Source organism: Hyperolius riggenbachi, chromosome 1, assembly GCF_040937935.1.
Source record: "Hyperolius riggenbachi isolate aHypRig1 chromosome 1, aHypRig1.pri, whole genome shotgun sequence".
Classification (NCBI taxonomy): domain Eukaryota; kingdom Metazoa; phylum Chordata; class Amphibia; order Anura; family Hyperoliidae; genus Hyperolius; species Hyperolius riggenbachi.
In genome coordinates this window covers 236,231,761-236,243,910 of record NC_090646.1, presented here as the reverse complement: position 1 = coordinate 236,243,910, position 12,150 = coordinate 236,231,761, and the positions used below count along the sequence as shown (strand labels likewise).

The window sequence follows — 12,150 nt, the reverse complement described above, 5'->3', positions numbered from 1 at the left end:
TATGACATCACTTTTCCGAGTTAGTTGTAAAGCTGGGAAACATACTGTATCCCTGTCTATTGCAGCTGTTATCACATGATCTCCTTGGGCATGCTGGAAACCACAATCATGCTGGTATCCTCTCCTATGCTGAGCAGGAGACACATAGTCATATCCGTGGTTATAGCCTTTTCATCTACTCAGATTTACTAGGGATCATCTGCACTGTGATCTGTTCAATATTGAGTTTTCTGAACAAGAGCTTTATAATTTATACTGTACTACAGTATAACATATTGAAGCACACTGAGGAAATGCTGTTACTGGTCAGTATTTGCATGTTAGTTCAGCTGCAGAGATGTGGAGAGATGACTACAGATCACTATTGGAAGAGTGAGACTAGGTACTATTTAGGAGGTATATACTAATATAGCAATGTCGTTGTTTGAATGTACCATAAAGCTACATTTTGAAGGGAGGCCTTCTCAGGCGCTGAAACTTTGAAAACTTGTATTTTAATGTGTTGGCTGGAAATATTGTTTTCTAAAACTCATGTATGAATTGTGAAATAATGCACGAGTTTTCTTCCAATTGTTTTCCTTTAACAAACAGTATTCGATTTTTAAACACTAAAGAATGCAGCCACAGGTTTGGTTTTATTTGTTAAACGATGTTCACTGATTTATTACATGTTTATGAATAATAAGACTGAAATTATTCATTAGAATTCCTACAGTCTGACTTACGTTTAAGTAGAAAAGGGAAGACACAAGCAAGTAGAAAGGGAAACACGCAAGCATGTAGTGAAGATCGTAGTCTGCTAATTACGATTACGTGAAATTGCGTGTAAATGTCCGCAATTACGCATATACGTAATTACCTATTCGTAATTCAATTCACTTTGTATAGTCATTCTTAATTACGCATTAATTTATGCGTAGTTTATGCATAATTTTGTGCCGACTTTGGCAGTGAATAGCAGAACCCCCATACATGCTATTGGTACCAAAATTGCTGCATATGTTAAGAAGAATAGTGGGTACAAGCAAAAAAAAATTCAAAAAGACTTTGTAGTTGTAGTTGAGAAAATCGATTTTAATACAATACAATAATACAATAACATTTGTAAAGCGCTTTTCTCCCATAGGACTCAAAGCGCATATATGCAAAGAAAATGTTTTTTAAACCCAGAAAAATTACAGTTTAATTTTTTTTTTGTATTTTTAAAATCGAAAAACTACATGGTCTTTGTGAACAATTCTTTTTGTAACTTGTACCCTCTATTCTTTTTAACACATGTAGCAATTTTGGTAGCAATAGCATGTATGGGGGCTTTTGCTATTCACCGCCAAAGTCGGCACAAAATTACGCGTAAATTCATGCGTAATTACAATTAGGAATAATAAACTACGAAATTAATTATGTTATTCCCCCGAAATTTCGCATTGCCATTACAAAGCGTAATTGCGTATTATGATGCGCAATTACGCATGGGCGTAATTTCTGCTCATCACTACTGCTCATCACTCTTTTTATCTTGTGTGTCATAGAACTTAAATATAAATGTTTTTGCTTTTTCTGTTTTATCATGCATTCCAGTGGTTCATTGCAATAAATAAATATTCAATAGATTTTCATCAAAGTCAAAGTTTTTCTTGAATGTTGTGTCTAACTGATCGAAAACACTAATTTGTGTATCAGTACCTTGAAACTTACTGAGTAGTATTACGTATACTTTAAATTCTATTGATTTATTAACAGAATTAATGACTTTTTTTTTAAAGAACTATGGTAGTTTAATCTTTTCATATAGATCAAAAATGTTTTTTTTTAAAGCATGCTCCTCCTCATCCCCCAAGAAAAGAATATGGAACATATGGGAAATTACCATACAATAAGTGATGGTAAGTGTGTAATCTTTTTTCAAATTCGAAATCTAGAATAATTTGCAGATACCGGTATTGTGAACATACAGTAGTTCTTCTGGTCAAACAGTTATCTATTCAGCCCAACACATGCAAACACTATTCCAACTGTTCTGCAAGCTAGTTGCTGGTTCCTGTGAAAAGTCCATGTCAGATTAGATATGCTGAAAGAAATTATGGAATGCTTGAGTATGCTTGAGTATCTACGGTAATTGTAGGCAAAGACATGAGGTTGCAAAAGCTTGCTGTGCTCACATGAAATTATGGCTACAGCTATTAATAGGTTAAAGATTTTGTGACTATGCAACACCATCAATAGGATCTTTTTTTTTAAAAAATGAGGAAAAATTAAAAGCTATGCATTCCCGGTAAATCCTTAGGATCCTCGAACACTTACTGCCCCCAGCTTCCACTCCCTAGTACTACTGTAGCCCTCGTTCTTAGTTCCAGTTGGAGCACAAGAGGACGTGCTCTGTCCATTCTGAGCACCTTCTTTGTACAAACTCCTGCTCAGCTCTGAGCATCTATGGTTACTATTGTTTCCACACCCCACATGCCAAGGACATTGAGTGTGATTCACAAGGGCGCACAGAGTGGACAGTGACGACTGCACCTCACTATGACTGAAACCAGTTGAAACTGCAAACAGGGCCGGCGCTACCATTAAGGCAAAGGAGGCAGCTGCCCCAGGGCCCCAGAGCTTGTAGGGGCCCCCAGTGGCTACAAGAGAAAAAAAAATTCAAATCGGCCTTATAGTTTTTGAGAAAATCGATTTTAAAGTTTCAAAGGAAAAAAAAAAATTTAAAAACCTGCCGACTTTAATGGTTAATAGCAAATCCACCTTAAATGCTAGAAACCCTAAATTTGCAGGATATGTTAAGGAGATCATTAGGAATAAGAAGAAAAAACAATTTTTCAAAAAGACCTTATAGTTTTTGAGAAAATCGATTTTAAAGTTTACAAGGAAAAAAGTATAGTTTTAAATGCGGTAAATGTAACTTTTAGTAGCAAACCTAACGGTAGTGTAATTTTACATGTATCAAACGAAAGCGCAATAAATTTCCTGACGGGGTTTCCAGGGGGTCCATACGCAGCCGCAGCGCTTTGGCCAGGGATTGCTATACAGCCGCAATATGGCTGTATGAAGATCCCTGGTATTTTTTCCTATTTTCCCAATTTTTTTTATGTTTAGAGTGTGGGATTTTTTTTTTTTAAACTTTTTTTAACTTTTTAACCCCTTGTCCCCCATGCAGGCTGGGATAGCCAGAATGTGGAGCTCTGACCGATTGGGACTTCACACCCTGACTATACCAGCTGCAAAAAAGGTCCCCCTAATGCTGATTTTTGTTCCGGGGTATATGTTGGGGGGCCCCCCAGGTTTATTTTGCCCTGGGGCCCCATTGTTGCTTAAACCGGCCCTGACTGCAAATGTGGAATACAGAGGCTGGAAGGGAGTGCTCACCATATGGGGCACCTACAGTAGAATAAGGGAAAACTATCAAAGTTAACTAAAATTTCAAAAGCCACATATATTTCTAGGATTTAAAAGCAAATACCAATACAAAAGTTTTTTGTGTGTTATGTACTCAGCACTTTGTAATTTTAGATACCTACTTCAGTAAGCACATTGCACGTTGTGTATATGGTGTTATCATTCCGTAACTGCATCTTATCTTTTCTCTGTTTATTAATGAATTCAAATTATTTAATTTCAAACTATGATGACAACAACGCCCAATACCAGGAGTACAGCGATGAAGCTATTCACACTGTGGGCAATACAAACTGCGCTAAGTTTGAAAAAAATAGGCTTTTTTGTATCGTTTCATTTCTTATATGGAGAAAATATATTTATAGAGAACAGTTTTCACTATGGGCATTACAGTATCCAGCACATCCAGCATACGCATACAGTCCTTACTGGCTGTAATCCTGTGACTGAAATGTCTTCAGCAGGGGCATAGCAATAGACCCTGCAAGGGATGCAGCTGCAGGGGGGCCCAGATGCTACAGGGAGCCCCATAGGGGGAGAAGTCCTGAGAGACTGACAATTAAGGGAAGGGAGAGAGAAAAACTTTCTGCTCTCTGCTCTCCACAGATTTATTCTAATAACTGTATCTGCTCAGCCACTGATAAGGAATCATACAAAGTTTTGCAGACAATGATTTGTAGACAATCCCTATTTTGTGTGCACCAGGCTAAGTTTTGTGTATAGCGCCCAGCCCACAACCTCTCTACCCCTGCCCAAGTATTGTATACTGTAGTGATGCTGCAGAAGTCTGCAGAGACAGTTCTGCTCCATTAGAAATAAACAGAATGAGTGTAATAAGCTGAGGCCGAGAGCACACTCATCTGTTGGTTTTCTGTATCCATTTTCTGCACACCATATGTGTCTGTATGTGTGAAACATTCATGTTTTATCACAGAAGCTAATGTAATTAAAGAGAAAATGTGTGCAGTGCTTCAATTAAATAACAATAAGTCTCAGTTTACCTAAGCAGAAAGGTGGGGGGAGGGTCCCCATTCAAAGTTTTGAAGTTTTTCTTGTTATGCACCTGGTCTTCACTATGTACTATAAAAATGCACTATGAATGACTTTTCTCCTCTGTTACTGTTGCTTACAGTAGGCAGTAAAAATCTGACAGATCTGTCAGGTTTTGGACTCGTCCACCTCCTCGTGGGGGATTCTCAATATTCCCTTTATTATTTTCAAAAGTATTCCCTGGAAAGGGTCTATAGAAAGACGCCTACCAGCCTCCCTATTCACTGCACACTCTTCTGACAGTTAGACATAGCAACTGCCATGTAATAAATGCTTTTGAAAATAAAACCCTGAGAATCCCCAAGGAGGAGATGGACTAGTCCAAAACCCGACAGATCTGTCAGATTTGTACTGCCTATTGTAAACTACATAGGAAAAAAAAATTTATAGTGCATTTTATTATGGGACAAATGCACATTTTTTACGAATGCATACAAATGTATTTTACATTTTACAATATCTAAGCAATAGCGGTCCTTTAAGAAACATTGTCCCTACAAGTGTATGCATGTAATGGCAACTGCATAACCAAATCACTAATTCATGGACCTTTCACCCTCACTTAGTATGGTACAATATGCAAGGCCTGCCTTAGGTTTCACTGCACCCTGAGCGAAACCGGATTTTGGTGCCCCCCCCCCCCATCCTCTTTGCGCGCGTACACACATACGCACGCACACACACACATGTCCATATATAGCACCAACAATTTGCAACGCTCGTTATAGCTGTGGTGCGGCCCTCCCCAAAAAATGCCCTCAGACTCAGTATAGGTAGGTAGATAGCCAGGTATAGGTGTCCTCAGTATAGGATCTCATGTGTAGGTGCCCTCAGTGTAGGTAGCCAAGCATAGGTAGTATAGTTGCCACAGTAAAGGTAGCTAGTATAGTAGCCCTCAGTATAGGTAGTATAGTTGCCCCAGCATAGGTAGCTAGTATAGTTGCGCCCAGTGTAAGTAGCATAGTTGTCCCCATATAGGTAGCATAGTTGCCCCCAGTGTAGGTAGTTTAGTTTCCCAATATAGGTAGCATAGCTGCCCCCAGTGTAGGTAGTATAGTTGCCCCCAGTGTAGTAGCATAGTTGCCCTCAGTGTAGTAACATAGTTGCCCCCAGTGTAGGTAGTATTCCCCCAGTGTAGGTAGCATGCCCCCAGTGTAGTAGCATAGCCACCCCCCATGTAGGTAGTATGCCCCCAGTGTAGGTAGTATGCCCCAGTGTAGGTGGTATGCCTCCAGTGTAGTAGCATATCTGCCCCCAGTGTAGTAGCATAGCTGCCCCCAGTGTAGTAACATAGTTGCCCCCAGTGTAGTAGCATAGTTGCCCCCAGTGTAGGTAGTATGCCCCCAGTGTAGGTAGTATGCCCCCAGTGTAGGGAGTATGCCCCCAGTGTAGTAGCATAGCTGCTCTCAGTGAAGGTAGTATGCCCCAGTGTAGGTAGTATGCCCCTAGTGTCGGTAGTATGCCCCCAGTGTAGTAGCATAGCTGCTCCCAGTGTAGGTAGTATGCCCCCAGTGTAGTAGCATAGCTGCCCCCAGTGTAGTAGCATAGCTGCCCCCAGTGTAGGTAGTATGCCCCCAGTGTAGTAGCATAGCTGCTCCCAGTGAAGGTAGTATGCCCCCAGTATAGGTAGTATGCCCCCAGTGTAGTAGCATAGCTGCCCCCAATGTAGTAGCATAGCTGCCCCCAGTGTAGGTAGTATGCCCCTAGTGTAGGTGGTATGCCCCCAATGTAGGTAGTATGCCCCCAGTGTAGGTAGTTTGACCCCAGTCAATCCCCCCCCCTTCTGCGGCAGCAGGCCGGGCAGAGACTGACTCACCTGACTTCCACGCTCCAGCGCTGACGTCACTCTTCTCTCCCCGCCTCCGCTCCATCTGTAGTTAGAGCAGGGACTACAAGAAAATGGTTGCCGATTGTCCGCATTTGTGGACATCGGCGACCATGTTCTTGTAGTCCTGCTCTAATTACAGACGGAGAGGACGCAGGGAGAGAAAGCGGGGCGGCAAGGGGCGACAGGGCGTATGCGCTCTTGAGAGCTGGCGCCCTGAGCCACCGCTCCGGTCGCTCATATCAAAGGCCGGCCCTGACAATATGGCTCAGATGAGGACTGCTGCCTGATATAAAGCAATTTTTATTAAATACAGGCAAGGTCATTTGGGTCATTTTTGTTTTACCTATAGAACTCTTGTAAATCAAGGCCAATATATTAAAGCACATGCTTCAGTTACTGCTCTTTCTTGCCTTCCTATTTGTTAATAAAACTAGGCTTGTTACAGGGGCCATAGAAGAATACAACATTCTTGTAGGACAGTCTATATACAGGCTGAAGCAGGCCGGGCCCAAGTGAGGCGTCTTCCTCAGGCAGCGGAAGTCTGGGGGCGGTAACAGGCAGAAAGGGGAAGTGTGCTTATCACAAGAGAATTTATGCGTGCTCAAACACCAAGTTTAACCCTAACAAATCTGGCTTTGCAAATCTGGCCTAATTGGCTTATCATGAGGCATTGCTCATGCAAATATGCATTTGCTTTCGCATGCCAAACTATGCAGGGTCAAAAACCAATACCGCAAAGCGGTTGCCCTGCAGGAATTAGTTCATGCTACATTAGCACTATTCAGGAGAGCCACGGGGAGGCCTCCCAATGCCCTCATACAACCGGGGGGGGGGGGGGGCGCGAAGCCCCAAGCTCTCTCACAGCCTGGAGACCACAGTGGCACCCCGGAGGGGGAACCTGGGTGGCGCAGGCAAACCCCCCCCCACAAGCGTGGCCAGTGCCGGGGAGGGCCGTCCGCACCCACCTCTCAATATTAAAGACAGGCACTTACCTTAACGTCCATTGCACTCTGCTACATGAGCATTGACTTGGGGGCACCACATGAGAAAGGAGTGAAGCATGGGTCACCCCAAGCTTTGGAGCTCAGGGCTGGCTTACACACAACACTCCGGGGGGGGGGGGGAGGACAGGCGCAGACAGCTCACCCCAGGGCTCATACCACCTAGAGCAAGCCATCCACCACCTGCCTCCAAAGGATACAACTATGAAAATGCTTACCACAAGAGAATTTATGCGTGCTCAAACACCAAGTTTAACCCTAACAAATCTGGCTTTACAAATCTGGCCTAATTGGCTTATCATGAGGCATTGCTCATGCAAATATGCATTTGCTTTCGCATGCCAAACTATGCAGGGTCAAAAACCAATACCGCAAAGCGGTTGCCCTGCGAGAATTAGTTCATGCTACATTAGCACTATCCAGGAGTGCCACGGGGAGGCTTCCCAGTGCCCCGTTGTGAGCTGGCGCCCTGAGCGACCGCTCCGGTCGCTCGTATCAAAGGCCGGCCCTGACAATATGACTCAGATGAGGACTGCTGCCTGATATAAGGCAATTTTTATTAAATACAGGCAAGGTCATTTAGATTATTTTGTTTTACCAGCCAGCAAGGGGGAACAGCGGACACAGTGGTGGGGAGGGGGCCACCCCCCTCACCTGGGCCCCCCCTTCCGGCGCTTCTCCCTTCAGATATTTGTCCGTGTCACCGGCATTGGACGGAAGATGAATGACTCCCTCACCTGACTTGCGTGTTCCAGGCATCGGAGCGCTCAGCTTTGCGTGCGTCCTGCAGGTCTCCTCCTCCTGTAATGCCACCCACTGTGTACTGTGGGCTGCATTGAAGGAGGAGCAGACTTGTGGTACGCACGCAGAGCTGAGCACTCCAACACCTGGAAAGTGGAAGTCAAATGAGCGAGTCATTCATCTTCCGCCCACTGCCGCTGCCACCGCCATGTATCTAGAGGCGGAAGCGCTGGAAGGGGGGACCCAGGTGGGGGAGAGGGGGCCAACCCTCTTCCCCACCACTGTGCCCGCTGCACTCCCTTCCTGGTTGCTACCCCTCCAACTCACCTCATGGCGGGGACACCTCATACTGGGGCAACTATGCTACCTATACTGGAGCAGCTATGCTACCTAAACTGGGGCAACTATACTATCTATACTGGGGGGGCAACTATACTAGCTACCAACCTATACTGGGGCAACTAAACTACCTAAACTGGGGCAACTATACTATCTATGCTGAGGCAACTATGCTATCTATACTAGGGGGAAACTATACTACCTATACTGGGGGGAAACTATACTAGCTACCTACCTATACGGGGGCAACTAAACTACCTATACTGGGGACAACTATACTATCTATACTTGGGCAACTATACTACCTATACTGGGGCAACTTTACTAGCTACCTATACTGGGGCAACTATACTGGGGGAAACTATGCTAACTACCTATACTGGGGCTACTATACTAGTTACCTAGACTGGGGCAACTATACTTGCTACCTACACTGGGGGCACCTATACCTGGCTACCTACCTACCTACCTATACTGAGGGTGAACATTTTCGGGTGCTGCTGTGCGATCATTCCAAATGGGGAGGCAGGAGATCCTCATAAGTTTGCCTCAGGCAGCAAAAAGTCTAGAACCAGCCCGGGGCTGAAGTCAGGAACGGTCACACTTGACACAGTGAGAGGTAAAGATACAGGCAGGTGAACAGAGATGAGGTAGGAGTCATTGTTCTGGTAGCAGGTTAGGAAATTCAAGGCAGGATGCAGAGGAAGCAAAGATTAATAAGTGTCGTTCTATTTCTACCTCAGTGAACCTATTTTAATTCTATTGCATCAAGATGTTCAATACAGAACACATATTTATTTAGGAACAACAAGGTCACCAGAACCATGGAAAAGAGAGAGGGTCACCACACAAAAGGTAGTCCCCACTGGTGATTTATGACAGCATAAATCCCCGGTACTTGATTCCAGCCCATAAAGTAATGTCACTACGCTGACGTGATGTTTCTGCTGCAGTTTATTAAGAAGATGAAGGAAGTTTAGTTTGATTACAGAGATTGGCCCCAGTGAAACAAAGGTTATTTATTATTTACTTTATCACATGTAATGTGCCACATCACAATTCTTTTATTATCAACTAATGATCTTTATTTTTCCTTTAGAGGCTTCTTCCACCATGACCAATTTAATAAGGAAAATACATTCTGAAATTCTGTGACAAGACAGCATTTGCTTTTCAAGTTCATCCCAGACATGTTTTGGAAGCAGCTGTATAACTTCCCTTCCTCAGTCAAATCAGACTAGGCTTTGTTTCACAGAAGAGTGACACAGCAATGCCTGGCATGGACAACCAAGGACCTCTGCACCATCCACTAGCTTCACAATCTGTATTGCATAAGACATATTTAATGTGATGCTCAATGATTGCACTGCAGATAAATGTTTTACTGGTAAAATATGATAACTGAGATATTACAATTGTTCACCTGTGTGAATGACCTAAAACCTGTACGTCAGCTGGACACCGTGGCAAAATACACAAACTATCAACATGAATTTATATGTACTGTATGAATACATTTTCCAGTTGATGCTGTTGATGTAGTATTTTTTTTTAATAATTTTAGCTTGGTCACAGGTTTTACTTTGTATACAATATGGACTTATTTTCATATTTGTATACAATATGGACTATTCTCATATTTCTTATGCTGGTAGTCCCAAGTTAACAAATTAGATAGGGACTGTAGGTTCGTTCTTAACCCAAATCTTTTTTTGAATCTGAAAACTGTGCCATCTCTGTTCCCTGTACCTCCTCTTTTCCCCTGTACCTCCAGTGTCCCCCTATGTGTCACCTCTGTTTCCCTGTGCCCTCAGTGTCCCCCTCTGTGTCACCTCTGTTCCCCTGTGCCCTCAGTGTCCCCCTTTGTGTCACCTCTGTTCCCCTGTGCCCTCAGTGTCCTCCTCTGTGTCACCTCGGTTCCCTTGTGCCCTCAGTGTCCCCCTCTGTGTCACCTCTGTTCCCCTGTGCCCTCAGTGTCCCCCTCTGTGTAACCTCTGTTCCCCTGTGCCCTCAGTGTCCCCCTCTGTCTAACCTCGGTTCCCTTGTGCCCTTAGTGTCCTCCTCTGTGTCACCTCTGTTCCCCTGTGCCCTCAGTGTCCCCCTCTGTGTAACCTCTGTTCCCCTGTGCCCTCAGTGTCCCCCTCTGTCTAACCTCGGTTCCCTTGTGCCCTTAGTGTCCTCCTCTGTGTCACCTCTGTTCCCCTGTGCCCTCAGTGTCCCCCTCTGTGTAACCTCTGTTCCCATGTGCCCTCAGTGTCCTCCTCTGTGTCACCTCTGTTCCCCTGTACCCTCAGTGTCCCCCTCTGTGTAACCTCTGTTCCCTTGTGCCCTCATTGTCCTCCTCTGTGTCACCTCTGTTCCCCTGTGCCCTCAGTGTCCCCCTCTGTGTAACCTCTGTTCCCCTGTGCCCTCAGTGTCCCCCCTCTGTGTAACCTTTGTTCCCTTGTGCCCTCAGTGTCCCCCTCTGTGTCACTTCTGTTCCCCTCTGCCCTCAGTGTCCTCCTCTGTGTAACCTCTGTTCCCTCAGTGTCCACCTCTGTATCACCTTTGTTTCCTTGTGCCCTCAGTGTCCTCCTCTGTGTCACCTCTGTTCCCCTGTGCCCTCAGTGTCCCCTTCTGTGTCACCTCTGTTACCCTGTGCCCTCAGTATCCCCCTCTGTGTCACCTCTGTTCCCCTGTGCTCTCAGTGTCCCCCTCTGTCTAACCTCTGTTCCCTTGTGCCCTCAGTGTCCTCCTCTGTGTCACCTCTGTTCCCCTGTGCCCTCAGTGTCCCCCTCTGTGTAATCTCTGTTCCCCTGTGCCCTCAGTGTCCTCCTCTGTGTCACCTCTGTTCCCCTGTGCCCTCAGTGTCCCCCTCTGTGTAACCTCTGTTCCCTTATGCCCTCAGTGTCCCCCTCTGTGTAACCTCTGTTCCCCTGTGCCCTCAGTGTCCTCCTCTGTGCCACCTCTGTTCCCCTGTGCCCTCAGTGCACCCCTCGGTGCCACCTCTGTTCCCCTGTGCCCTCAGTGTCCCCCTCTGTGTCACCTCTGTTCCCTTGTGCCCTGTGTCCCCCTCCATTTCCCTGTGCCTTCAGTGTTCCCCTCTGTGTCTCCTTTGTTCCCCTGTGCCTTCAGTGTACCACTTTGTGTAACCTCTGTTCCCTTGTGGCCTCAGTGTCCTCCTCTGTGCCACCTCTGTTCCCCTGTTCCCTCAGTGTCCCCCTCTGTGTCACCTCTGTTCCCCTGTGCCCTCAGTGTCCCCCTCTGTGTCACCTCTGCCCTCCCACTGTGTCACCTCTGTCCCCCTTTTCCCGCTACCTCCACTATTTCCTTCTGAACCACCTCAGAACTACAATCCCTCTTTGTGCCTCCTTCTATTCCTCTTTCTGTCCTAGTGATGATCGTAAGGGTCTAATTTTGCAATTATGAATATCCGTGATTACGATTTTGAAATTAAACTGATTTCATGCAATCCACACAAACTTCCAGAGGGTCCCAGCGCTGGATAACAAGTTTGCTTTAAAATGTATAAAATGTGTATGCAGAAATCAGAATTCACTATATAGTATAGTGTAGCGCAACAAAATTTAATTTTACTAAGTTTAAAAAACATTTTTTCTTTGAATTGTTTAAAAATCGATTTTTCAAAAAAATTACATGGAGGTTTTTTTTTAAATATTCTTTTTTGACTTGTTCTGACAGAATGGGCAGTTTGTTTTGGCGAGGTGTTCGGAAGTCGGGGACTACCTTTTCATAGTGTGACTTCTCACTGCTATCAATTAAGCTAACGAAAAAAAAATTGGCGTGAAAAAATAA

The 12,150-nt window shown here is 44.8% G+C and overlaps 1 protein-coding gene across 1 annotated transcript in view; it reads left to right on the top strand.

Moving 5' to 3' along the window:
* The window catches only part of BANK1 (B cell scaffold protein with ankyrin repeats 1), a 69,036-nt gene extending 59,261 nt beyond the window's left edge, over nt 1–9,775 (top strand). The window contains exons 7-8 of the mRNA XM_068231616.1: nt 1,816–1,883; nt 9,455–9,775. Of these exons, the coding sequence (XP_068087717.1) occupies nt 1,816–1,881 (66 nt within the window). The 3' untranslated portion in view covers nt 1,882–1,883; nt 9,455–9,775. The remainder of the gene's footprint in view (nt 1–1,815; nt 1,884–9,454) is intronic.
* The last annotated feature ends 2,375 nt before the right edge of the window (nt 9,776–12,150 follow it).